Raw genomic sequence first — 26,733 nt, forward strand, 5'->3', positions numbered from 1 at the left:
AATTTTTCTTTTCGGTACCAAAAACAAAATGTTTGTTCATATTATTTACAACTTTAGTCTCTTATTAATTTCACAGTAAATACAATTCCTGCAGCCACTTAACAAAGAGGACCTATTACAACTCGAATGATGATGTCACATTGTCTTCAACAGGCCTAATATGGGCTCGATTCAGTAAAAAAAAAGAGAGGAAGTAATCAAATACAACGGGCCCAAAACCCTCGCAATGACAAAACTACCCTTCCCGCCTCCGTCTTCCTAAATCAACCCCACCACCGGCGAGTTTCTAAAAACCGGCAGATCTCCTCCATGACTCACACTCTTCCGCCGCGGTTTCGCCTCCGCGAGCATCGTCATCACATCCCTAATCGACGGCCTATCCTTCGGAAGCTTCGCGGTACACAAAAGCGCGATCCTCAGCGCCAAAAGCATCTCCTCAATCACATGCCTACACTCTCCAGCAACACTCGGATCAAGCACCTCCTCCAACCCCTCCCCCTTCTTCACCTTCCTCCTAATCCACTCCACCACATCAATCGACTCCTCGAACGACGGATCTATCGGCATCTTCCCCGTCACCAGCTCGAGCATCACCACACCAAGACTATATATATCACTCTTCTCATCGATCTTCAGCGCGTAACCGTACTCGGGAGCTATGTACCCGTACGATCCCGCCACCATGGAGACCGTCTCGTTCTTGTGGAGCATCATCTTCGCCAATCCGAAGTCCGCGATCCTCGCTTCGAGGCTCGAGTCCAGCAATATGTTGTTCGATTTAATATCTCTGTGGATGATCGGAGGGTAACAGTCGTTGTGCAGGTAGTTGAGTCCCTGCACAACTCCAACGGCCACGTTGTAGCGCGATAACCAATCTCTTAACAAGAATTTGTTATCGTCTTTTGAATGTAACGCCGTGCCTAAGTTGCCGTTAGGCATGAACTCGTATACCATCATCACTTCTCTCTCGTTGTGAATGTACCCGAGGATTTTTACAATGTTGCGGTGTCTGAGGTTGCCTAGGAGGTTTACTTCTTTGAGAATGTCGTCGTCATCTTCGTCTTGAATACTATGATGATTGTCTTCGATATCTGGTGATGGTGACCTCCAAAGTTTTTTAACCGCTACTGTTAGTAACGGCCGTCGCATGACTTCTGCTTTGTAGACTATCCCCATGGCTCCCATTCCGATTATGTTTGCTTCTTTGATGTGTGTTAAGATGTCCCCCGCTGTGAAGGATAGTCTCTGGAAGGCCACGAGTCGCCACGGCCATTCCTCTTGAGGCTGTTTGCAGAAGAGGTACTCTCTGGCGAAGTTGCTGTAGAGATCCCATCTTCTGTATACCCATCTCCCTGCCAAGAAGATTATTCCTAGAGACAAGATTACTGCTGTTCCGACTATGAACCCGAAGATTGCATGATGCAAGTGGATTCTATTTCTCCCGGGGTTTGCTGACAGAGCTAGGCTCTTTGAGCAGGGAGGTAGAACTCCACCGCATAAGTTATCGTTTCCCACGAGGTCGTTTGGGTTTATGGCTGCGAAGAGACCGTTCGAAGGAACGGGGCCTGTGAGTTTGTTGTATGACACGTTCAGCATCTCTAGCGTTGGTGAGGCTCCCAAGCTCGGCGGTATGTTCCCGGTTAGAGAGTTGTTTGAGAGGTCGAGTACAGCCAACATGTGCATCCCGGCTAGTGCATCGGGGATCTCTCCTATCAAGTCGTTGCTCTTGAGGTTTAGGCTCACGAGTTTCTCAAAGGAAGCTATCCTCTCCGGGATTTGACCTGAGAAACGGTTGAAGGAGAGGTCGAGGACGGACAGAGAAGGACGGTCTTGTATCTGGTTAGGGATGTTTCCAGCGAAGCTGTTATGCGAGGCGATGAAAGTTTGGAGGTTAGGACTTGAGAAAATGGAGTAAGGTAGGGAGGAGAGATGGTTAAAGGATATGTCTATGAACGAGAGTGATTTGGATGATGTGATGTCATCTGGGACTTGACCGGTGAGGTTGTTTTTAGCTAGCTCTAGATGCTGGAGCATTGGTAAGTCTCCCGAGCCAGCTGGGATTGGTCCAGAGATGAGATTTTTCTGGATCCGGACACGGACCAGAGTCGGACACGAGAAGATGTCCTCTGGAATCTGTCCTGAGAACGAGTTGTTGAAGAGGATGAGCTTCGTGAGGTTTCTGTAATAGCACAATCCGGATGGGATTGCGCCTGTTAGCTTGTTTGATGAGACGTCTAGCCATTTCAACGGCGAGCTCTTGCCGAGATCGGCCGGTAGAGAACCCACCAGAGAGTTTTGCCACAGCTCGAGAACCTCGAGGTGTGGCAACTCAGCGATCTTCGAGGGAATGGTTCCCGTGAGTTGATTCCTCATCAGATTCAGAAGCTGGAGACTCTTCAGCTCAGCTATTTCTCTAGGTATCTCTCCTGTGATCTGGTTATCAGAGAGATCAAGAAACACCAGAGAAGTTATATTACCGACTTCTCGAGGGATCTTCCCCGTGAGACGGTTCTGGTAGAGGTAAACCGTTGTAAGCTGTTTCAGCTGTCCCAAGGAAGATGGAATAGGGCCAGTGAGGTTCCCGACAGCCAAATCTAGGTACTGGAGGCTCCTCAGCTTCCCAATCTCTTCTGGAATCTCGCCAGTGAAGCCGTTGTAACCGAGAATGATTGTCTCCAAGGAAGAGAGCTCACCGATCACTTTCGGTAGCTTTCCGCTCAAGTTATTACCAGAAAGACCGAGGAACTTCAGCTTCTTGAGACTCTTGAAAGAAGAAGGCACGGTGCCTTCAAAGTAACCTCCACGAAAGTCCAAAACCTCAAGCGTAGTCGCGTTGCCGAGATCTTCAGGGAGAAACCCGGAGAAATTGTTGCTCGAGGCGTTGACGTGTGTAAGACCAGTGGCCGTTCCTAGACCGTAAGGGAAGGTTCCAAAGAAGCTGTTCACGCTCACGTCGAAGACTTTCAAGGAAGTGAGGTTAGAAAGAGATTTAGGAAGAGAGCACTCGAATGCATTGTTGCTGAGATCAAGGACTGTTAGAGAAGAGAAGCTCTGAATCTGATCTGAGATGTTTCCACTGAGATTCATGCTGGGAAGAAGAAGCTTAGCTACAAAGCCATTTTGATCACAGTGAACTCCGGTCCAATGACAATGAACAGACTCTGTAGCATTCTCAGGGCGCTTCCAGTCTTGGAGATTGTTAGAAGGATCAAACAGGTCTGACTTGATGGCCAACAAGATCTCTTGTTGTTGAAATGTTTCAGACAAAACAAGAGAGGAAGTAATGTAACAGAAGAGAAAGAAAAGTTGAGGTATCGTCATTGTTTTTCTCTTCTTCACTTTTTTGGCTAAGCTTATGGCATTTGGAAGCCAATGGTGCAACTGAGATTGAAAGGTCCACAAGCGAAGAGTTGATAACAGGAGAGAGTGGAAACCAAAAGCTGGAAAACAATGATTAAGTCAGAATCTTAATTTATTTTAATCTCTCTCAATTATTTTATCATGATTGTGTTTCTTTTTTTCCATCGGTGGAATTTTATACATATAATAGTTAGGTTTTGTGTATTTTTAACATATAAGATGATACGATTTATCTCATATATGTGTTGCTGATCTGTATAGACATCAAACAATAAACTGCTGATAAAAGGAGATTAAAATAATGATCGTGGGATCTTGGGTTTGCAAACAGCTAATCATAAGACACTGAGTGACTTGTAAAGCTTTGTCCTCATTAGGGATTAGTGGGACAGTGAAACATGGCCAGAGAATGTGTCTCGCTTAGTGCTCTACTTTAGCTTTTTTCATTTCTATTAATAGATCAGTCAAAATAAAAACTATCACCTTCTAGAAATTAACTCCACCTCACGTCTGAATTTTGACACTAATGATGTTTTTTTACATGTGTTTAATTTTCACAAACACATAAATGTTACTTTCATGGAACAATGCTGATAGATCATTTTTAAGTCAACGTAACGTACATTTTGATCATCTTAAATGTGTGAGTAAATGGACCATCAGACATGGTCCGGTTGAATTTTATGATCATAAAGGCAGGGTCCTGTACATGGTCCGGTCGATTTTATGATCATAGAGTACACAAGTGGTCGATCATGCTTACTAACGGCCTTTCGATACTTCGAATATACATCCACGTTAGATAACACTCCTACTTTCTTTGTTGCTTCAATCCATTTGTTGTTGATGGCTTTCTAAACATGTTTTGCTATGTATTGATGTATTTACCATACCTTAAATGACTGCAATACAATGATTTTATCAAGATGTGGGACTTTTCAAGGAGATTAAAGGCTGGTGTGTGATTGTTTCAAGAATCCGTTTAATCTTTCATTAGCCGGGAGAATGTTTTCTTAATTTCCGTATGCCGTCAAAAAAAACTCACATGGTACGATATGAGGGTCTTGAGAGAATCTTCCCACGTTGTTAGAACATAATTAAAGACAAATAAGAAAGTTCATTGCCAAGTTGCAAATAGGAACGTCCCATAACACTTCCGTGCATGTTAACACAGTTATGCACTTTAATTATTGCAAACATGTACATTATGTTTTACTAAACACAAACTTTATGATATATTGTGTACTTGAATTTAATTTTCGGTTTCTTTTCTAAATTATATTCATTTGATCTTAAGGCATTTGAGGTCTATCATATATACATATATGGGGTTTTGCGTATGCCCGGTCAAGGAGCTTGATCAACTATACATGCATTTAGAGCTAAATGCAGACAAGTGAACGATCCTTATCGACCGAGTAAAAGTATAAACTTTTTTTTTTTGTAATTGTGCAAGTTAGATGGACAGTAGCTATCGAATTAATTAGTTGCAATTTTTGTCCTGTGAAACATCCTCTATTATTCTAGAAAGAAAAGTAATTGCACAAACCTAACTTTATAATATGCCACTTAGGATTTCACATGCACCCATATGGGCCTTTTTATCATAATTACATTTTTTAAAAAAAATATGAAAATACTGAAAGGAATAACAACAATCCTAAACATGATATCATGATAGGTTACATGGCATTATTAATATGTACTATCATGATGAGATCATAATTTCGGTAATTTAGAGAGAGAGGTATGATGAAGCTGGAGTCCATGTGCTAAGAGCTTTCCAATTTTCTTCACTTTAGTTTACTTTTTGTATGTGGTTTGGTTTTATTTTGATTTTCAGAAAATAACAAAAAAAAAATTGTTTTACGAAACAGAAATGACTGAATATATTTACTGAAATAATAATGTTTAATATGTGAAATCATATTGAAACAGTTATCCTTTTAAGCAAAAAAATAATCCATTTTTATACACAAGTTTTTTATAACATTTGTAAGAAAATGGATTATTTTATATGGATTATTTACTGAAATAATAAATATTTTATATGTGAAATCATATTGAAACAGTTATCCTTTTAAGCAAAAAAATAATCCATTTTCTTACAAATGTTATAAAAAAAACTTGTGAGAATCGAACCAAACCGAAGAGGACCAACATTCCAGTATCTAATTTAAACCGCCTAAACAAATTGTAAGCCGGTTCCACAATAAGAAAGACATAGAAAAAAAGCCCAAGTAAAGTGGGTAACAAACACGAAAAGCCCAATTTCACAATAATAAAGCATTAAATCATACACGTAATTACAGTGTAGTCCCTCTATTATTTTTCCGTTTCGAAATCTTCACAAATAAAGTTCTCTTAATTAAAAAAAAGGAAAGATAGCCGTTGGAGAAGAAGAAGAAGAAGACGAAGACACTAACGGCTATTTTTCCATCTGAGCTTCTTATAGAAGCTTCATCTCTCTTCTCCCAAACTCTCACAATCCTTGAGCAGAGAATCTCAGATCTAAGATGAACGATCTAATGACGAAGTCGTTCACGAGCTACGTCGACCTAAAGAAAGCAGCGATGAAGGATCTAGAATCAGGCCCCGACCCGGCTGATCTCGAGATGACGAACAAAACCGACGAGAACCTCTCCTCCTTCCTCGAAGAAGCCGAGAAAGTCAAATCAGAGATGTCCTTGATCGAGGCCGCGCTCTCCCGGATCTCGCGGTACAACGACGAGAGCAAATCCGCGCACAGATCCGAATCCGTGAAGTCTCTCCGCAACAAGATCTCCAACGAGATCGTCTCCGGTTTACGCAAAGCCAAATCGATTAAATCGAACCTCGAGGAGATGGATAGAGCGAACCGGGAGATTAAACGGTTATCCGGAACAACTCCGGTTTACAGAAGCAGAGTGACTGTAACCAACGGTTTAAGAAAAAAATTAAAAGAAGTGATGATGGAGTTTCAAGGACTAAGGCAGAGGATGATGAGTGAGTATAAAGAGACCGTTGAGAGACGGTACTTCACTGTCACCGGAGAGAGACCTGACGAGGAGATGATTGAGAAGATCGTTACTGATGGAGGGGAAGAGTTTCTAACTCGAGCCATTCAGGAGCATGGGAGAGGGAAGGTGTTGGAGACGGTTGTTGAGATTCAGGACAGGTACGACGCGGCGAAAGAGATTGAGAAGAGTTTGTTGGAGCTTCACCAGGTGTTTTTGGATATGGCTGTGATGGTTGAGGCGCAGGAGGAGCAGATGGATGAGATTGAGCATCATGTGATGAGCGCGGGGCATTATGTTAAGGATGGGGCTAAGGAGCTTAAGACGGCGAAGAATCATCAGAGGAGCAGTAGGAAATGGATGTGTGTTGGTATTATTGTGTTGCTTTTGATCATTCTTGTTGTTGTCATCCCTATCCTTACTAGTTTCACCTCTTCTTGAGAGAGACATTGACTTAGTTGTTTGTTTTGTGCCTAAAAAGGATGTCTTAATCCTTGCTTTGTTGTGTTTGTGATTCAAACTATTATGCAATGATGAATGTTAACTTATATCAATGTTCTAAAAATCGTTAGGCGGTTTACAGAGATTTATTGTTTAGACGGACAGCTAGGACCAGTTTTATTATTTGAAAAACTCTTTTCGTCTACACCCGATTTTCCAACTAGGTGGGTGACTAAGGCCGTCTATACTGATTTTTAGAACACTGCCTTATATGATTGTGAAAATGAATTATGCACAAAACATTCCTCAGCAAATGGTAAAAGTTACTGTGCAACCAAGTATTGCTAAAAGTTTCCAATGATGAATGTTTTTACCTTATATGACTGTGAAAATGACATATAATCTGGTTCTATGCACAAAACATTACTCAGTATTGGTATCATTGTGTTGCTCTTGAGCATTCTTATTGTTGTCATTCCCACTATTACCAGTTTCACATCTTCTTGAGACATGACTTAGTGTTTGTTTTGTGGCTAAAAAGGATGTCTTAATCCTTGCTTTGTGTATCCAAACTATTATGCAATGATGAATGTTTTTTACTTTATATGATTGTGAAAATGAATTATAATCTGGTTCTATGCACAAAACATTAGTAAATTGGTAAAAGTTATTGTGAAACCAAGTATTGCTGCAAGTGGTTGTTTCTCTTCTTGTTCTTGAGTTTCCTGAAGGCAGAGGACTCGATCTGCCTCACTCTCTCACGGCTCACACCCATCGTTTCACCAATCTCTTGCAACGTCTTCATCCTCCCATCTTCCATCCCAAATCTCCAACGTATCACCTGCTTCTCCCTCGTGCTCAACGAGTCCAACACCTTGTCCAAGTCCTCCCTCATGAACTGCTTTATCAGAATGTCCTCTGATGTTTCTGCTTCAGGGTCTGATATCACTTCCTGCATTCACATTTACTGTCTTAAGCAAAACAAGAAGAAGACTATATATACTATGTATGGTGTGTGTTATGTTCAGGAGGGGGGACAAACCGAAGGTTTGAGGTTTAGATTGATTCCGATCTTCTGGTCTAACGACCTTGGAGGCTTAGGGGCGAGTAGAACAGCCATGAGGCGTTTCATCGACAGTCCTGTGGCTTCTGCAACTTCTTCGTTCTTTGGTTGCTGACCTGTTTCACTGTACAGTTGCTTTCTTGCCTCTTTCACTCTGTATGTTGCTTCCACCATGTGAAACTGCCCAAATCATTGTATGATCAGGCAAGAACCAGACTTTTGTTTAAACATTTGGGGGATGAGACTACTTACAGGCAGTCTTATCATTCTGGACTGATCAGAGAGAGACTTCCTCACTGCTTGCTTGATCCACCAATGCGCATAAGTTGAAAATTTAAAACCCTTTGTAGCATCGAACTTCTCTGCTCCCCTCACAAGCCCTCTGCATCCTTCCTGTGATGCATTTTCTATATTTATCACTTCTCTCAATACTGATGTAGTTAACTACAAAAGATAAGGATCTAAGAACTCGAACCTGGACAAGATCTTGGAGGTTCATCCCAGCTCCTTGATAGTTCTTGGCAATCGAAATGACTAGACGAATGTTGCTTTTAATCATTCTGTCCTTGCACTGTGTGCCGTGATTTATACGTTTTCTTAAAGTCTTTTGATCAACTCCAGCAGCAGAAGCCCATTGTCCAAAGGTTGGCTGATGGCCGCAACGCTCAGTCAGCTCTACTTGAAGCCTTTCCAGCTTCAGAAGGTCCTAAATCACAAACCCCACAAAGTTTATGATCAAGAAACCACAATAAAAAAGATACCAAACAAGAATGTCAAGGTAGTTTATTTTTCATATAAATTCAAATGTATAATTTGGATTACACCATCTACCATTAGTTTCATCACTCTCTAAGATTTTTAAAAGATTTTCCAAACATTGTTTTTCCCTAGAATCTAGAACCTTAAGAAGATTAGGAAGTGGCTAGTTTATAGTTTGGAAGATCAGAGACAAACCTGTATTCCTTCAGAGAGTTCTGTTTCTTCTCTGGCGGTGAGAAGCTTTGAACTGCTAGTTGTCATCCTTAGATAACGCAAAGGATCATTATGGTCAATCTCCTGTGAAGCAACACGTTTCTTTCTAGTGCTGGAACTAGTCTTCACAGAAGACTGCATACATGATGCAGTTTTCTCTAGCCCTTTTGCCCTCCTAGCTTTCCTTTCGGTTTGGCGTGTAGATCTCACAGCTGAACTCACTGAAACCTCCTCCACATCAACTTCTTCCTTTTCTGATTCTAAATCATGAGAAGACTCTTTGTTATTACATTCAGGTGCAGCAGGTGGTGATATGATTCTATCACTCACAACTCCACTGTCTGAAACCGCTAGATGTCCCAATATGCCAGCACGTTCCTTCTCCGTAAACTGATCCCACTTGGACCGTTTCTCCCCAGCCATTGATGAAACTAATAGTTTCGTGTTGTAACTGTTTCTAAACAACGTGGCATCTTTCGCAACTTTGACAGCGGCTTTAGCAAGAGCCACTGCTTCAGCTGCTGCTGCTGCAACTACTGCTTCATCGCTTGTGAGAAGTGTTTCAGCTTCTAAATACTTCGCCTAGAAATACAATGAAGTTGTCAATAATCTTGCTGAACCATTTGGCAAACATAATTAAATATAATGACCTCAGTGGAAGGACCAATGGTTCCTGTATAAGTCCATTGCCTGTCTGATACTCTTGGATTTGAATCAGTACCAAAAGAAGGTAGTCTAATCTTGGCCACATCAAGAACGGAAGTTAATAACGGCGGTGAAGTGGATACTGCACATTGTGGTTGGAAGAAGACTGTACCCTTATTGTGTTTTGCTGCACATTTAAGACATAACAAGTATCTTTAAAACGTCGTCGTTTTTGTGATCTATAATCCCTACCAACTAGAAATTAGATGTGGCTACTGTTCAGACAGAGCTTGGTACAATCAGAACCATAGAGACTAAACCTTACACACCTTCCAAATCAAGCCTACCTTAATATTTTGGAGAGGTTTAATATTAACATGAGAATGTAAATGAGAGAGAATAGGAAGAGAATTACTTACAGACAGAGTGAGAGGTTCTGAATTGGATAGAGAAAGAATCAGGAGGGCACTTGAACTGAGGAAGAAGACAAGAAGACATGCTCTTTTCCGGCTAAACTCGAAAGCTATGTCTGACCATTGAAGGCCGTTTAAGAGATTGCAGAGAGAGAGAGAGGGGAAGGTGCGAGAAAACTGGTGATGGGGATGAAGACGAGGAATGGATAATGAGCTTGTCAAAGGGTTGACTCTTCTGCTTCACCTTTGTTCATTAAACTTTCGGAGTTGTTTGGGCCTTAACTTAGCCCGTTTGGTTATTAAACCTTCAGTTTAGGCCCAATCTCATAGGGATCATTACATAGTATTTTGATTTCTAGTCAAATTTTAACATTATTGTATTAAATTGGTAAATTTAATAGACTACAAAAATATTGAAGATATAAGGAATAAGCTAGATTTTGACACGCTCTATAAAAGCGCGGGATAATTTTTTTGGTTTTAAAGTAACAACATTTTTTAATTAGAATTTTAACATTTGATTTTAGATGTCTTTAATTTTTTTTGTGAATAGAATTTATTAAATCATATGTTAAAATAAAAATTATTTAAAAATTTACATTTAAAAATATACATTTAATCAATATATATATGTTTGTCGGAGCGGATTGGATATTCGGTTCTTAAAATTTTAGTATTTGTGATTTGATTTATTTTTAATGGATATTGATTTTTTAGTATTTGCTTTGCTGTAAAACTTTACTGATATCTGGTTTTTTTGGATTGAATCAAATTTAACAGATAAAATGTCCAGCTCCTATGTATCTCCATGGTGATAGTAGACTTGTTCCTATGTATCTCCATGGTAATACATTTTCAGTTATTTATATGAGTCTTTTCCTAACATATTGGATCATGAATTATTGTCATTTTCTTCTTGCTTAATCAGAAGAAAACTATATCCACTAAAATGCAAATCATTTTTCAATACGTTATAACAACGAGTCACATGGGCATTCGCAAACGTGGACTACACTTCATGAGACTAGGGTCCCAAAAACAACGTCTACAGTTAGAATAATTTAATGAGAGCAGTGGCAAAGAAGGGAGAGCAAGAGAACGTATAGTTTAGGTATCAAATGGTGGGACGACAGCGAGATGAATATAAGAAGAGCACCGAAGCACATGTTGATGAATTTTCATCAATATTAGTGAACAACAAGGGGAAGAATGTAGAGAGATGACCATGATTCTTTATATCTTTTTAATCAAACAAACATTTGGCTGTGGTGTTGTTATTCTGATTTTCCAAAATAAAGTGTTTTTTTCTTTTCTCTTTTGCTGACTTGCATATATGAATGGATAAACTAACCAGGGTCAATCTTTTTATATATGTATGTCTTTGCCCTATGTGTTTTTTTTTTCTTAGTTGTTGGTGATTGTATCTATTTGTTACATCTTGGTGAATCTATATATTTTGGTGATTGTATCTCTTCTTAGTCTTTGGTAAAAAAAAAGTAACGCCAACTATCAGTCTAAGAAGGATATAGTCGTTTAGCAAAAAAAAAGGATATTGTCTAGTTGAACTCTGGAAAGCAACCGTAAATCATGAATCATCACTAGAATCTTCATATGGTGATGAAGGCATTCTTGTTACTAATAATGAGCTCGAATGCTTCGGGACCCATATATATATAGGTCAACGAAAAGGATTTGATAATTTAACAAAACTGTATATGGTAATTAAACCAAATAAGAAACCTCATAACGATGCGTAGTTGCGTACGTAATGTTAAATTGTGTATTTCAGCTTTAGCAAATACAATACAGAAGTAAGAAAGAAAGGGATAGATGCATGCGCATGCACATGCACATGCACATGTACCTTGTTATTCTTGTGCCCCCTCTTATTATTATCGTGTGACAAACGTCGTTCGGTGCCAAAATTGACAAATCTCTCTACTAAACAACGTACAAATCTGACAAGTGTCACTTTCTCCACAAATGTGTGAATATATAGCAATTCTCACATGCGAGACAATTCAAATCCAATGGGATGGAAAATTCCAAAGTTAAGCAAAAAACAAGCAAACCAATCAAGTCTTGCGTGCTAGAATTTGTAAGAAGAAGAAGACGTGAAAATATATATAAAAGAAAATGAATAAAATTGCCTGATTAGGTAAACAATATTGTAACAAGAAGAAAAAAAAGTAGAGAAAACAAAATCTTGTTTTGAAACTACAACAAGGGAGGAGCTAGGAAGGAGGCAAAATTCAAATTATATATACATATACATACGAAAGGCCATCTCATCCACATTTCTCTCACCCACTTTCTCTCTCTCTCTCTCCGCGCTTTTGTATTTTTTAAAATATTGAGAATCTCAAAAATAAAAAAAATAATTGAGAGAAAAATAGAGAAAGGAGATCGTGAAAGACAGGGAGGCTCAGCTGAAGAAGGAGATAACTTTTGGGTTTGGAGACTCCTGAGAACATTGGCTTCTTCATTCTACACCTGAAGGTTGTAAGATCTCTCTCTCTCTCTCTCTCTATCTATCTGATTCGGATTGGTTATCTGATTTGCAAAAGTTCAATGCTTTTTGGAAACAATAATATTCGAATTACCCTTTTAGAATAAAAATTGGTTCTTTTTTTGTTTGGAGGTTTCGACGGATCTGATTCAATCGGTTTTACTTTCGTCTAGCTTCTGTTTTCCTTGTTTGGATTGCAGATCTGAATTTTCTTTCTTACCTGCCTGCTCAAATTGGTTTCTCCCAATCTCTTTTGCAAATGCTTGTGAATGAAATAGCGATTTTGAGCTTGAGCTACGATTTGAATGGTTTGCATCGTTTAATCTCTAGCAACTTGTCGTGAATCTCCAATAAGCTCAGTGGCTGAAACATGATTAAACTAATAATTTGAGCTATATACATCTTTTTTTGGTTACACATAAAAATCGTGTCTTTGTGTGTGTGTTTAAGGTTTCAAGTGTTCCTTTAGTTGATTAATGAATTTGTAAGCATATTCATCATGCTAATTGGTTAAAGATGTAGCCTTTGTATTACATCACTCACTGATTTAGCTTCTTTTTATGTGTGTGTGTGTGTGTTTGAGATTTTAAGTGTTCCTTTAGTTGATTAATTAATTGGTAAGCATACCCATCATGCTAATTGTTTAAAGATGTAACATTTGCATTACATAACTCACTGGTTTAGCTTTTTTTATGTGTGTATTCAAAATTTCTATTGTTCCTTTAGTTGATTACTTAATTGATGTGCCTACTCATCATGCTAATTGCTTAAAGTTGTAGCCTTTGTATTACATCACTCACTGGTTTAGCTTTTTCTTTGTATGTGTGTTCAAGATATCTACTGTTCCTTCAGTAGATTAATTAATTATTGAGCATGTTCATCATGCTAACTGCTCTAAGATGTAGCCTTTTGTATTACATCACTCACTGATTTAGCTTCTTTTTTTCTGTGGTGTCAGTGTGTCTTTAGCTACTCGTCATGGTGGCCACCTCTGCTACATCCTCATTCTTCCCTCTCCCATCTTCCTCTCTCGACCCCAATGGCAAAACCAACAAAGCCACCTCCACCAACTTCTCCGGACTCAACCCCACACCAAACTCTTCCGGCAGGTTAAAGGTCAAACCAAACGCTCAGGCTCCATCCAAGATCAACGGCAAGAAAGTCTCCTTGCCAGGCTCAGTACACATCGTAAAGACTGATAATAACCACGATCTCTCGCAACAAAACGCACCGAGAACTTTCATCAACCAGCTACCTGACTGGAGCATGCTTCTCGCCGCCATCACAACGGTCTTCTTAGCAGCTGAGAAGCAGTGGATGATGCTTGATACTAAACCGAGACGCTCCGACATGATTATGGATCCGTTTGGGTTAGGGAGAATCGTTCAGGATGGGCTTGTGTACCGTCAGAATTTCGATATCAGGTCTTATGAAATAGGTGCTGATCGCTCTGCATCTATAGAAACTGTCATGAACCACTTACAGGTATATTGCAATCACACTCGTTTGATACTAGAGCTTGACCCGCACTGATGTTGGTTTTTATATTTTTATAAATTGTTTAGTGACATATAGATATAGGTTATTTAGATATTTCTAGGTTCCTACGAACCTACCCGGACTCAAACCCTGTCCGTAAAATTGAGTTTAATTTTAAACCAAAAAAATCCGATACCCGAAAAAACCGATCTGTATCTAACTCTTGTCCTCATGACAGGAAACGGCACTCAACCATGTGAAGTCTGCAGGACTGCTGGGAGATGGGTTTGGTTCTACGCCTGAGATGGTTAAGAAGAACTTGATATGGGTCGTTACTCGTATGCAGGTTGTCGTTGATAAATATCCTACTTGGTAAGCTCTCTTGCCACTTAACCTTAAACAATATGCATGAATCATTTGCTTATTCAAATGTCTGTTTCACCAGGGGAGATGTTGTTGAAGTAGATACATGGGTCAGTAAGTCTGGGAAGAACGGTATGCGTCGTGATTGGCTAGTTCGGGATTGCAATACCGGAGAAATCTTAACACGTGCATCAAGGTTAGCTTCTTTTTGTTTTTTTTGTTTACTCCAGCTATTATCTGATTATTGAGTTATAACCATCTCTGTGTTGCAAAACAGTGTGTGGGTGATGATGAATAAAGTGACAAGGAAATTATCAAAGCTTCCTGAAGAGGTTCGAGGGGAGATAGAGCCTTACTTTGTGAACTCTGACCCAATCCTTGCCGAGGACAGCAGAAAGTTAACAAAGCTAGATGACAAGACTGCTGACTATGTTCGCTCTGGTCTCACCGTAAGTATAAATATTCAACTCTTTATCTTTTAGCGTGTAAAACTCTTGAGAGATTCTTATGAGTTTAGATTCTTATGAGTTTAGTGATGAACTTTTGCAGCCGAGATGGAGTGACTTGGATGTTAACCAGCATGTTAACAACGTGAAGTACATTGGTTGGATACTCGAGAGTGCTCCAGTAGAGATGATGGAGAAGCATAAGCTGAAAAGCATGACTCTGGAGTATAGGAGGGAATGCGGGAGAGACAGTGTGCTTCAGTCTCTCACCGCGGTTTCGGGATGCGATGTTGGTAGCCTCGGGACAGCTGGTGAAGTGGAATGTCAGCATTTGCTTCGACTCCAGGATGGAGCTGAAGTGGTGAAGGGACGAACAGTGTGGAGTTCGAAAACACCATCAACGACTTGGGACACTACATCGTAAAAAGAACAGCAAAGGGTGCTTTGGTTCCCTCTGTAAACTATATACCTGCTTGCAACCACCACCTTTGTATATTTTTATTCTTATTTTTGGTTTTATTTTTCTTTGATGGATATACATTATATTTATTTAATCTTTCTATTTATTTGTTTTTTTTTTCTTATGGGAAAAATGGGTATGGTCGTTTATCATTACAGTTATGTTAATTATGTATTCCTCCCATGTGCCATGATGGCCAGACAAGGCAATAGCTTACTTTCTTATCATCTTATATTTATTGTACTCTCTTGAGTTTTGTAGTTGTTTCCAGCTGAACAAACACGTGCATCATGTTCTTGTGACTTGTGAGGAATGTCATGGCATGTACCTGTCAAATTATTGAATGGCTACTAAATAGACAACGAACAACTAAAACGGTTAGTGGTTTGAAAGGCATAACACAATTATTATTACAAACGACAAAGAAAGCTTATAAAGCAATAATAATCTGGAAAGCTTATAAAGCAATAATAATCTGGAAAGCCATAAAGGTAGACGAGAAAGGACGAGAAGAGTGTGAAGGTTTAAGTGTCCATGTATTTATGTATGTGCATTATCGTATACCACCGGTCCTGATTAGTTTAGCTTAACCGGTGTTGGTTAAGTAGAATCACGTGTTTTGGTCACGTGTGGTGAGCACTGTAAAACGGCAACGTATGAGCCGTTACAGCTACACCTTATCTTGAGCTAAGCTCTAGTGACTGATGAGAGTTTTAGTGCAGAGAGTTATCGAGAGAGAAAGGATCGGTGGTTGCGATTGTAATCCAAGCTCTAGATCAGAGCTGAGTAGTGGATTGCTGATCATAGATCAGCCCCAGGAGATATAGCGGCCTTCTCACGTTGAGAGGGTGCGGTGAACCTGGGTAAACAATTCGTGCGAGTTCTTGTTTCCTTTCGAGTAGTTCGTTAATCAACAAACCGAGTTAGATCTAAGCCGTTAGGAGAAGCGGATCGTACAAATTGGTATCAGAGCCTGAGTTGGAGCTTCGAGGAGGTTGCGATTCGAAGATCTAAGGTTTCTTGAAGCGAAGCGATGACAAAGACAAAGATCGAGATCGAAAGATTCGATGGAGATGGAGACTTCTCTCTCTGGAAGAGAAGGATGTACGCATACCTAAGCGTATCAGGTCTGAAGGATGTTCTTGCCGAGAAGGCCTCAACCTCTGAGGTCAAGGTAGACGGATCAGAAGAAGATGATCCAGATGTCAAGAAGAAGAACATCGCAACAGAGGAATCTAGGCTGGAGCGATGCGAGAAAGCTATGAACATGATTTTTCTCAACGTCGGAGACCACGTCTTGAGAAAGATCGAGCGATGCACAACAGCAGCGGAAACATGGACGACACTAGAGGCTCTATACCTTCCCAAGTCTCTGCCGAACAGAGTCCACGCGCAGCTCAAGCTTTATGGATTCAAGATGCAGGACCAACGATCAATTGATGAGAATGTAGATGACTTTCTCAAGATCGTTGGTGAGTTGAGTCATCTCAGTATTGAAGTCCCAGAGGAAGTGCAAGCAGTCCTCCTACTGAACGCACTCCCTGCGAAATACGATCAGCTGAAGGAAACTTTGAAATATAGTAGAGAGGTCATAAATGTGGAAGACGTAACAAGTTCAGCTAAGTCGAAGGAGAAGGAGCTGAAAGATTCATCAACGTCACGACCAAGCTCAGAAGGTCACTATGGCAGAGGGAGATCAGAATCACGAAGCTGGTCTAGTAACAAAGGCAAGGCAAATGCAAGATCAAGATCGAAGTCTTCAGAAAAGAAGAAAGTTTGCTGGATTTGTGGGAAAGAGGGACACTTCAAGAAACAATGCTACAAGTGGTTGGAACGGAATAAAGGGAGGACTCAGAACTCGCCAGAGTCCTCAATGGTAAGAGACGACGCTCAGGATCTTGTAGGACTAATTGCTTCAGAAGTCAACGTGTCTCAAAGACAAGATGAAACAGAAGAATGGGTCTTAGATACTGGATGTTCTTTCCACATGACCTCAAGGAAAGATGTCATGATTGAGTTTAAGGAAGCAACAGGAGGGAAGGTCAGAATGGCTAATAATAGCTATACAGAAGTCACTGGGATCGGCTCCGTCAGGTTCAAAAACCCAGATGGTACAACCTTTGTACTTCATGAAGTCAGATACATGCCAGGAATCGCAAGAAATCTGATTTCGTTAGGGACTCTTGAGAAGAAAGGATGCGAGTTCAGAGGATCAGACGGTTTTGTGAAGATAGTAAAGGGTTGTGCGGTTATCATGAAGGGAGAGAGAAGAGGTAATGATACGCTGTATATTCTTCAAGGAGGAGCTTTGAAGTCAGAGGCTAATGCAGTGAAGGAATCCTCTGAAGATTCGACCAGACTCGCAACGACCAAGCTTTGGCATAGCAGGCTTGGTCACGTTGGTCAAAAGGGACTAGAAGTTCTAGCCAAAGAAGGATGTATCGATAGAGCCAGTATTACTGATCTTGATTTCTGCGAAGACTGTGTCATAGGCAAGGCACATAGGGTAAGTTTCGGTACAGCAAAGCACGTTACAAAGGAGAAGCTAGATTACGTGCATTCTGATCTATGGGGCTCTCCAAATGTTCCCAAGAGTTTAGGAAACTGCCAGTACTTTATAACATTTACTGATGACTGGTCCAGAAAAGTATGGATCTACTTCATAAAAACCAAAGACGAAGCCTTTGAGAAATTCGTTGAGTGGAAAAAGATGGTTGAAGTACAGTCAGAAAGAAAGGTTAAGAAGCTCAGAACTGATAATGGGTTGGAGTACTGCAATCGCAGATTCGACCAGTTCTGTAAGGAGGAAGGAGTCGTACGTCACAGAACCTGCACGTATACTCCTCAACAAAACGGGGTTGCAGAAAGGCTCAACAGGAGCATAATGAACAAGGTTAGGAGTATGCTCAGTGAGAGTGGTTTGGATCAGAAGTTTTGGGCTGAAGCTGCTTCTACATCGGTCTACGTCATCAACAGGCTACCTTCTTCTGCTATAGAGTTCAAGATTCCAGAACAGATGTGGACGTCAGCGTTACCAGATCTTTCCAGGCTAAGGCGTTTCGGGTGTGTCGTATACGTACACTCGGATGAGGGAAAGCTGAATCCAAGATCAAAGAGGGGTATTTTCACTGGATATCCAGATGGCGTAAAGGGTTTTCGCGTGTGGCTACTTGATGAGGAGAAATGCGTTATCAGCAGAAATCTGATCTTTCGAGAAGAATTGATGTACAAAGACATCAACAAGAATGAAATCTCAGGTAACTCTGTTCCTTTCAATACGCTTATGACTAATGAAACTTTAAGTTTTGAGAATGCAGGAAAACAGGTAATAGGCTCCGATGATCAGGAAGGATCTTCACAATCACGTGAAGACAGTAGTGCTGAGACTCAGTCACCTACAACAGAGGCTGTGACTCCGGTTAACCAGCAAGATTTGAGTGATTATCAGTTAGCGAGAGACAGAGGAAGACGTCAAGTCAGACAGCCTTCAAAGTACAAAGACTATCAACAGTATGAGGGTGATGATGAGATAGCTGGTTTTGCATACCTGATGATTGAAGACGCAGGACGACCAGAACCTGGGAGTTACCAAGAAGCTCTTGAAGATCCTGACAGTGAGCTGTGGATACAAGCCGCAGATGAAGAAATGGAGTCGTTACTGAAGAATAAGACGTGGATACTTGTAGACAGAGTAATGGGTCAGAAACCTATTGGATGTAAGTGGGTGTTTAAAAGAAAGGCCGGGATTGCAGGGGTTGAAGATCCAAGGTTTAAAGGTAGACTGGTCGCGAAGGGCTACGCACAGAAGGAGGGTGTAGACTTTCAAGAGATTTTTTCACCAGTCGCCAAGCATGTATCCATCAGGTTTATACTATCCATGGTGGTTCATTTTGATATGGAGCTACAACAAATGGATGTTAAGACGGCGTTTTTGCATGGATATTTGGATGAAGATATTTACATGGATCAGCCTGAGGGCTATATAGACAAGAATCACCCGGAGAGAGTGTGTCTACTGAAGAGGTCACTATATGGTCTACGTCAGTCACCTCGACAATGGAACACAAGGTTTGATGAGTTTATCATGAGTCACGGTTTCATCAGAAGTGAATACGACATCTGCGTTTACTTCAAAGAGTACGAAGTAAATGAGCACATTTATCTGCTCTTGTATGTGGATGACATCCTCATAGCATCTAGAAGTAAGACTGAGGTTGAGAAGTTGAAACAGACTCTAGGCTCAGAGTTTGAGATGAAGGACCTCGGTGATGCCAAAAAGATACTTGGGATGGAAATAACACGAGACAGAGAGAGAGGAACCTTAACAGTATCTCAAGAAGATTATGCTATGAAGTTTCTAGGAAACTTCAACATGGAGAAATGCAAGAGTGTATCAACTCCTCTCGGAGCACATTTCAGATTGAGCTCAGCAACAGAGAAAGAGCTGAAAGAGCAGAGTGACTATATGAAGACTGTTCCATATCAGAGTGCTGTGGGTTCTCTGATGTATTCCATGGTTGGCACGAGACCTGATCTAGCCTATGCGATTGGAATGGTCTGCAGGTTCATGAGTAACCCTATTAAGATTCACTGGCAAGCTGTCAAGTGGGTTTTACGGTATGTTCGAGGATCAACGAAGATGAAGCTGTCATACAGGAAAGAAAGCCAGTTCATTGTTAAAGGATATTGTGATGCAGACTATGGAGCAGATCTTGATAAAAGGAGATCTATAACAGGGATGGTGTTTACTGTGGGAGGAAACGTGGTGAGCTGGAGGTCAAGTCTACAGAAGTCAATTGCGTTATCAACTACAGAGGCAGAGTGGATTGCTTTGGGAGAAGCTTCAAAGGAAGCTATGTGGCTCAGAGGGTTCATCAACGAATTAGGATTTGAGCAGGATCGAGTTGAGATATTTTGTGATTCTCAAAGCGCCATTGCACTATCAAGGAATCCGGTACATCACGAGAAGACGAAGCATGTACATGTGAAATACAATTTCGTCAGGGAGCTGGTTAGTGAGAAGATCATAGACGTGGTAAAGATAGCGACTCAGTATAATCCGGCAGACATCTTTACAAAGGTACTACCGGTTGGGAAGATGAGAGAAGCCCTGCGGTTTCTCAGAGTTACAGAAAACTGAAGCTAAACATTCGCTAAGTTATTGAAGCCTGGTGGGATTATCAGGAAGATAAGAAGCTGAGTGAAGTTTCTCAGGAGGAGTTAACAAGAAGAGTTAACATGAGAAGATAAGAGGTTTGGAGCTGGAGTTTACAGTTTCAGGAGAGGATAGTACTAAGAGCTATCAAGAGAAGAAGTCATATGCACCAATACGTGGACAAGGAGGAGATTTGAAGGTTTAAGTGTCCATGTATTTATGTATGTGCATTATCGTATACCACCGGTCCTGATTAGTTTAGCTTAACCGGTGTTGGTTAAGTAGAATCACGTGTTTTGGTCACGTGTGGTGAGCACTGTAAAACGGCAACGTATGAGCCGTTACAGCTACACCTTATCTTGAGCTAAGCTCTAGTGACTGATGAGAGTTTTAGTGCAGAGAGTTATCGAGAGAGAAAGGATCGGTGGTTGCGATTGTAATCCAAGCTCTAGATCAGAGCTGAGTAGTGGATTGCTGATCATAGATCAGCCCCAGGAGATATAGCGGCCTTCTCACGTTGAGAGGGTGCGGTGAACCTGGGTAAACAATTCGTGCGAGTTCTTGTTTCCTTTCGAGTAGTTCGTTAATCAACAAACCGAGTTAGATCTAAGCCGTTAGGAGAAGCGGATCGTACAGAGTGTTATAGAGGGAAAGAGACGAGGAAGAAATGAATTTAACACGGTATCACGGTTCACGGATGTTAAGTGATGCATTTGAAGTAGAATGCCATAAAACGCACATCATAATTGCATTGCATGCATTAAAAATTAGATTTACTCTGGTAGTAAGTGGTTTTCATCGACTTTCAATAGAGTTTTTTTTTTTTGTTTTTGTCGGCACTTTCAGTAGAGTTATAAGCTTAACATATATTACAACCTACTTAATATTATATCTGGGGATGTCTTGTCTTCTTGAATTATTTTTGGGTCTATTTTCCTCTTGATTGTTGCATCCAACTCAATAAAATATTACAATTCAACTCCATCTTGACTTTTTAAGATTTGAAGTCATGAGGATATATAATTACAAAAGTCAGTAGCTAACTTGTACTTAATTTATTAGATTATTAGTAATTTAAAATCGTATAAAGAACTAAATCAGTGCATTGTAACTGATTAAAAAAAATTCAGTAGATAATTAGTATTACACCTCCAGAAACACATATTCTATGTTTATAATTTTGTAACTATTATTATAACTCCAAGAAACAGAATGCTTATATTACACATACAAAAACTGTAGTCATCAGAACCGAAGGAGAATTGACTAAAAGAATGATGCCAAGAACCCCATAAAAACTAAACATAACAAATTATATTTTGCTATGGAAGAAGAATTTTTACGACCCTTAACCAAACTATCATCATCATCATCACTCTCAATATCTTTAGGATGGTCAAAATTGGCGGGAACTATGGTATCAGGAGCAACTTCATCATCACCGGATTGAGATGGTTGGCCTGGTCCAGGAGCCGTCTCATCATCTTCATCTGGTGATGATAAAGCAGGTAGGCCTTGACCATGTGTTACATTTATCATGAAATGCTGTCCAAATTTGCATTGTTCACCATCATAGTTTCCTGAGAAGAAATAATTGGAACCTTCTTTGACAAGAGGAACTTTTACCGAGACCGGAACTGGAGATGTTGCTGAAGGTTTTGCAGCTGACCACTCTTTTGTACTATTGTCTTCATTATTGTTGTAATCGCATGATTTGTATGTTTTGAAGTCATATGTTTGCACCACCGAATGGTTGCTATCTGTGTTGAATACTACATTTGAACAACAAAGACGTTTATGATTTGAGACTTCATAAACCAAAAACAAAATTATCAATTCAAATTTTTAAACTACACATTTTGCTAAAATATTGTATTTTTATATATCTAAACGTCAGAAACTACATTTTCTTAACATTATTTCTTAAAAATATGCTTGGTTTTTATTATATTACTATGGTTACTTCAAAAAATAGAGCTAAATTTTGGTGTAAACTTACTGAGGAAATCACCCAAAGAAAAGGATTTGGAATCAGCCCATTTCTGATAGTTTACAGAGGGTCTCTCCTGGATATCGAACCATCCTTTGGACTCACCCACGGTGTAGTTCTTGTACGCATCAGCTGACAAACTCAGAACCATAAGGCTCATGATGAGTAACACATTAAAACAAGATGCTGATGAAGATCTCATGCTGCATGACATTACTCTTCTTCCTCTCCCGATTCTCTAGATTACAGAGCTTTGCTTTGATTGATCTATATTTGCTATAAAAAAGAGATATGAGTCTATACATAAAGTAATAAGCTGGTCATTGGCATGTGGACAAGTCTTGATGTTTGGGGTATACGAAGGAACAAGAAACGATGCGAACTGGTCGGTCCAATAAAAAACCAACGCCTCCTTCTCCTTCACACCACGTGATCTCTCACCTTATGTTTGCTGTCTTGGCTTCCCTACATCTGCCAACTGTCGTTTCTACAGCCTTACTAAATGGAATCCTTAGATAACGTGTTTTGTAGTGTGCTTTTACTTTACTACCGTAGATTCGAAGTTCTTTTTCATTCCAGTGATTTTGATTGATTACATCAAAAAATTTCAGATTTTATGTTTCGGAAAAACAATTTATTCCAAAATTACTTAAATTAAAAAGGAAATTTTGCGAAAAATTAAATCACATGTTCAATATATTATGACCACTGTCATTGATATGCAAAAAAATGAAAAACTTATATCAGTAAGTTTCCTTCGGTGACTAACAAATGCAAGTTCAATTAAATATTTTTCATTATTGAGTTTTAGTTGGGCCTTCATAAACTCAAACAAAAATAATGGGCCAGGAGACATCTATTGAAAAGGAACTCTATTATTTTAAAGTTTAGGAAATTTAGGTTTCAGATTAATCTGGTAAACCGAACGGAACAAAATCAAACTAAAATAGATTTGGTTACTGGAGTTCAAATATGATTCCTTGACTTGTCGAACCCATAAACAACAGTGTCAATGGCTATGTAAATGTATTTTAGCATATAATAGAGGCAAGATAATGTTGTTTCTTCAAGTCCCAAAGGCCATTATGTTGTATTTTTAACACTGAATAAGCTTTTTTATTATAAATCCAAAAGAGACTGTTTCAGTTCATCTACTCATGGGGCATTGTAGAATTATTGAGACAAGGAAAACAAACACGTTTCGAGAGTGAGAACATAAAGAAAGGTTCGAAAGAGAGTCTGAAAATGGATTTAACTGCTACCACCATCTCATGATCTTTGCAAGACAATCTTGGCAGAGAAAATAGCAAGCTTCTCTCTGTTTTAGGATTCAGGACCTTCCTTGAGACTTGCGTTCCCACCATTCCATGAACTTAACTTGAGCAGCCATCGTGTCCAACTTATACAGTTGCATCGTGTGGTTAGCGACTTCTTGCCCAAAGGTCCAACCAAAAAGACCTCCTCCTAAGAATGACAGTGCAGTACCTGCCGCACCAAGCAGCAGTTACAAAGGTGCATACTTATCAAGAGATATACGCATACAGTTCAGTATTTGCCAAACATGTAACAAGAGCGTTTTATTTACATGGGACATAAAGTATTTAACTTACTCCAGAAGGTGTTCATTTTGTCTAATGATTAAAAGGGTTATTCACAAAGAGAAAAAAAACGTATTTACCATGTGGACTCCTGGAATATTTCCAGGAAAAAGCAGCAGTAGATACAGCTCCAAGTGCAGCTCCAGTAGCACCAAAAGCCGCAGCTTCCCTAGCAGTTTTCAGCTGCAATAGGATGAAAACACAACGTAAGTCCAAGCTTTCCAAGGAGCAAAAACGTCTATATCTTGAGTAAGAGTGCATATGAGCTAAGAAATGAGCAAGAAGTGGAGCATGGAATGGAACATGGGTTGAATCATAAAGAATCCAAAACACTCTCCTAACCCTTACGAAATTCCTGAATACTGATCACATTCTGCTCTAGTAACTATCTATCCTGCTTCTTCCTATAGCCTTCTTCTTCCCTCTCCTACTCTTTCATCAAGTTTCTTCCAACATTCAATATCTTTTAACTCCATTAAACAATAATCTATTCCTTCCCTAATACATTCACATCAAAAATCTTTGCTAAGAACAGTGTAAACTCACTGAGGATTCACTCTATCTATTCAATAACAGAGCTCTCTACTTCAAAAAAATCACATAGATCAAAGAGCCACGAACAATCAGTCAGAGATTCACAAAGGCTCAATCAGTAAATCAAATACAACGCCGAGGAGATAACAAACAAAATCAATCGAATAATCCATGGATACAGAGAGAGAGAGAGGGGGCAATACGGTGGGTCCATTGACGGGATCCGAGGCTATGAACTCGTCGACGTCGGAGGAAGACCAAGAAGGAAGAGGCGTATCGCGTTTGGTGAACCTCGTGTAATTCTCCAGGAACGATAACCTCTCCTCCCAGAACCCCTTGAATCCATCCAGCAACGATCGCGAATCTCCCATTCTTCTTCGCACACTTTCTCTCAGATCGATATCGATTTTTTTTTTTCCTGATTGATTCAATCGGAGACGAACGTCGCTCCTCTACGCCGCTCAAAATAATCAGTCCAGTAGTCTAACCAGTAAAGTATCGCCACGTGGTTAATAGAATACATTTGGTATTTAAGAATTTTCATTTATTTTATGAAAAATTAGAATTTCAAATGTTTCTTCTCTAATTTCACATTACCGGTTCGGTTCATATATTTTAATTTTTTTTGGATATTTTGAGTCTATTATTTGTTCGGATTTTTGTTTTATTTGGACCGAGTTGAGATATTTTCTAATAGAGGACTAAATATATGAATTTGTATTAAATGTTCAAAAATATATAATACTGACGAATTTTCGAATTTTTCCATCTGGATTTATATTTATACAAACACACATACACAAAATGTTTAGGTTTAAAGAAAAATATCTTTAGGGGAAGATTTTATATAATTCCTAGCTAATATGTTCATATTAATTTGGACTAGTGATTTGAAGGTGTTAACTCTACTGCTAAAGCCTTCTTTCCAAAGAAAATAGGTGCTAGGTTCGAGTCTCATCAGTTATGGAGAGTGGATTAAGCAAGTGGCTCTTGTCCATGGTCCAAAAATATCATGGGATTATGTCTATAACTTCTCAAATTCAACTAAAAAAAGAAAGTAACCGGCTCTTGTCCATGGCCAAAAAGATTATAGGTTTGGACCAGAACTTCTTGAATTCAACAGAAAAATAAAAGTTTGGCTACTGTATATTAATTATCAAATCAGATTTGTATTTTCAATCTTTGTTAACTCAAGTCTCGATATTATATGCCCAGTCCTACTAGCTAGTCGCTCGCATCATAATCCAATCCACATCAAAAGTAGACGGTCTTCAGCGAAGTCGAGAAGAGAGTGTATATGATCTTGTATGTATAACGTATACAGAACAAACCATACTTTCAATATTTTTTATCTACTTTTGAACATAGTTTTCAATTGTGTGTGTCTTTTTTTTTTAAATTAGTCACTTAATTTATAGTTTTTGTTTACAAACATACATATGATTTGACATTGTGTTCCTGTGTACTTAGGGTTTTCTCACAAACATGCAATCGAAGAAAAAAAATGATAATTAGAGTAACTGATTCGGTATACAAGACTAATCGTAAAAATTAAGGAAACAAAAACCCTAATAAAAATGGAGGTTGAAAAGAAAAACATAATAATGATGAGAAAAAAAATGCAGTGAGAAAGAAGGAAGAAAAGAAAACATTAAAGTGTGTGGACAAGACCCGTCAGAGGCACAAACAGCCAAAGACATCCAAAGACCCCAACTAACATGATTTGACGTTTCAGATTCTGTTTTTCTTTTGGATCATTCATTTTAAAAAAAAAACTATTTTCTTGTCCATTTTAAATTAGTATATCTTATTATACGCAAGTTTTTATGTATTTTAGTTTTCTTTCATAAATGAGTGTGCATGGACGAGTCGACGGAAGGTGTACGTAAGTGTCTCTAACACTGTTGGTCTGTTGCACACACTGGACAACATGGCCCTACATCTCTAACCTTCGTTGAGAGAGAGAGAGATGGCTTTCATTAAACATAGCCACAAGCACAGTTCGGGTCAATTTTGGACTATAGAAAATGAAAGTTATAATTAATATGTATACTTGAAATTTGAATAGCAAGTTGATGTCGACGTGGAAACTATAGTGATTGCAATTTGGTCGATGCTATGAGTCAATTTTTTTTCCAAAGTGGCGCATTCTTTTAGCAAAAGTTGACAAACAATACAACTACACAAAACATTAAATTTTAAATCGATAAAAGAGTACAAGGTTTTTGTTAATGGTTATTAAGAATTTTCACTAGCGATTAAAAGAATTCAAACACATTATTCCTTTTCTAAATTAGATACGTTAACAT

General features: G+C 39.3%; 6 protein-coding genes across 9 annotated transcripts; 2 read left to right on the plus strand and 4 right to left on the minus strand.

Annotated features, from left to right (window-relative positions):
* Positions 1–41: 41 nt before the first annotated feature.
* LOC106362320 (leucine-rich repeat receptor-like protein kinase PXL1) lies at positions 42–3,755 on the minus strand. The gene has a single exon (XM_013802198.3). The coding sequence runs from the start codon at positions 3,319–3,321 to the stop codon at positions 259–261; it is 3,063 nt and encodes a 1,020-aa protein (XP_013657652.1). The 5' UTR covers positions 3,322–3,755; the 3' UTR covers positions 42–258.
* Positions 3,756–5,783: 2,028 nt separating this feature from the next.
* LOC106362294 (syntaxin-related protein KNOLLE-like) lies at positions 5,784–6,904 on the plus strand. The gene has a single exon (XM_013802163.2). It carries the CDS (start codon positions 5,877–5,879, stop codon positions 6,795–6,797), a length of 921 nt encoding a protein of 306 aa, XP_013657617.1. The 5' UTR covers positions 5,784–5,876; the 3' UTR covers positions 6,798–6,904.
* A 476-nt stretch (positions 6,905–7,380) lies between these two features.
* On the minus strand, positions 7,381–10,153 carry LOC106362293 (RNA polymerase sigma factor sigB-like). Its single transcript, XM_013802162.3, has 7 exons — positions 9,897–10,153; positions 9,483–9,664; positions 8,815–9,414; positions 8,336–8,566; positions 8,113–8,253; positions 7,840–8,040; positions 7,381–7,749 (listed from the first exon to the last, which is right to left on the minus strand). Exons 1-7 carry the CDS (start codon positions 9,973–9,975, stop codon positions 7,465–7,467), a joined length of 1,719 nt encoding a protein of 572 aa, XP_013657616.1. The 5' UTR covers positions 9,976–10,153; the 3' UTR covers positions 7,381–7,464.
* Positions 10,154–12,173: 2,020 nt separating this feature from the next.
* LOC106362292 (palmitoyl-acyl carrier protein thioesterase, chloroplastic-like) lies at positions 12,174–15,259 on the plus strand. 4 transcript variants are annotated; one of them, XM_013802160.3, is made up of 6 exons: positions 12,174–12,389; positions 13,358–13,884; positions 14,117–14,250; positions 14,324–14,437; positions 14,519–14,690; positions 14,791–15,259. In XM_013802160.3, the coding sequence occupies exons 2-6, from the start codon at positions 13,378–13,380 to the stop codon at positions 15,109–15,111; spliced, it is 1,248 nt and encodes a 415-aa protein (XP_013657614.1). In that variant the 5' UTR covers positions 12,174–12,389; positions 13,358–13,377; the 3' UTR covers positions 15,112–15,259.
* Positions 15,260–21,471: 6,212 nt separating this feature from the next.
* Positions 21,472–22,759, minus strand: LOC106360276 (blue copper protein 1b-like). The gene is made up of 2 exons (XM_013799861.3): positions 22,302–22,759; positions 21,472–22,074 (listed from the first exon to the last, which is right to left on the minus strand). Exons 1-2 carry the CDS (start codon positions 22,504–22,506, stop codon positions 21,569–21,571), a joined length of 711 nt encoding a protein of 236 aa, XP_013655315.1. The 5' UTR covers positions 22,507–22,759; the 3' UTR covers positions 21,472–21,568.
* A 624-nt stretch (positions 22,760–23,383) lies between these two features.
* LOC106362291 (succinate dehydrogenase subunit 6, mitochondrial) lies at positions 23,384–24,922 on the minus strand. The gene is made up of 3 exons (XM_048738287.1): positions 24,628–24,922; positions 23,971–24,073; positions 23,384–23,777 (listed from the first exon to the last, which is right to left on the minus strand). The coding sequence occupies exons 1-3, from the start codon at positions 24,793–24,795 to the stop codon at positions 23,623–23,625; spliced, it is 426 nt and encodes a 141-aa protein (XP_048594244.1). The 5' UTR covers positions 24,796–24,922; the 3' UTR covers positions 23,384–23,622.
* Positions 24,923–26,733: the final 1,811 nt, after the last annotated feature.

This window comes from Brassica napus, chromosome A8 (genome assembly GCF_020379485.1).
Source record: "Brassica napus cultivar Da-Ae chromosome A8, Da-Ae, whole genome shotgun sequence".
Lineage (NCBI taxonomy): Eukaryota > Viridiplantae > Streptophyta > Magnoliopsida > Brassicales > Brassicaceae > Brassica > Brassica napus.

Excerpts from the sequence above, each read along its gene's own strand:
- LOC106362291 (XM_048738287.1), bottom strand. The coding sequence starts at position 24,795 with ATGGGAGATTCGCGATCGTTGCTGGATGGATTCAAGGGGTTCTGGGAG. Across the intron at positions 24,074-24,627 it reads ATCCCGTCAATGGACCCACC|CTGAAAACTGCTAGGGAAGC; the intron begins GTATTGCCCCCT and ends ATCCTATTGCAG. Across the intron at positions 23,778-23,970 it reads ATATTCCAGGAGTCCACATG|GTACTGCACTGTCATTCTTA; the intron begins GTAAATACGTTT and ends TTGGTGCGGCAG.
- LOC106362320 (XM_013802198.3), bottom strand. The coding sequence starts at position 3,321 with ATGACGATACCTCAACTTTTCTTTCTCTTCTGTTACATTACTTCCTCT.
- LOC106362294 (XM_013802163.2), top strand. The coding sequence starts at position 5,877 with ATGAACGATCTAATGACGAAGTCGTTCACGAGCTACGTCGACCTAAAG.
- LOC106362292 (XM_013802160.3), top strand. The coding sequence starts at position 13,378 with ATGGTGGCCACCTCTGCTACATCCTCATTCTTCCCTCTCCCATCTTCC. Across the intron at positions 13,885-14,116 it reads CTGTCATGAACCACTTACAG|GAAACGGCACTCAACCATGT; the intron begins GTATATTGCAAT and ends TCCTCATGACAG. Across the intron at positions 14,251-14,323 it reads GTTGATAAATATCCTACTTG|GGGAGATGTTGTTGAAGTAG; the intron begins GTAAGCTCTCTT and ends CTGTTTCACCAG.
- LOC106360276 (XM_013799861.3), bottom strand. The coding sequence starts at position 22,506 with ATGTCATGCAGCATGAGATCTTCATCAGCATCTTGTTTTAATGTGTTA. Across the intron at positions 22,075-22,301 it reads TTCTTTGGGTGATTTCCTCA|TATTCAACACAGATAGCAAC; the intron begins GTAAGTTTACAC and ends GTTCAAATGTAG.
- LOC106362293 (XM_013802162.3), bottom strand. The coding sequence starts at position 9,975 with ATGTCTTCTTGTCTTCTTCCTCAGTTCAAGTGCCCTCCTGATTCTTTC. Across the intron at positions 9,665-9,896 it reads CAGAACCTCTCACTCTGTCT|CAAAACACAATAAGGGTACA; the intron begins GTAAGTAATTCT and ends TTAAATGTGCAG. Across the intron at positions 8,041-8,112 it reads CCAGAATGATAAGACTGCCT|TTTCACATGGTGGAAGCAAC; the intron begins GTAAGTAGTCTC and ends TGATTTGGGCAG.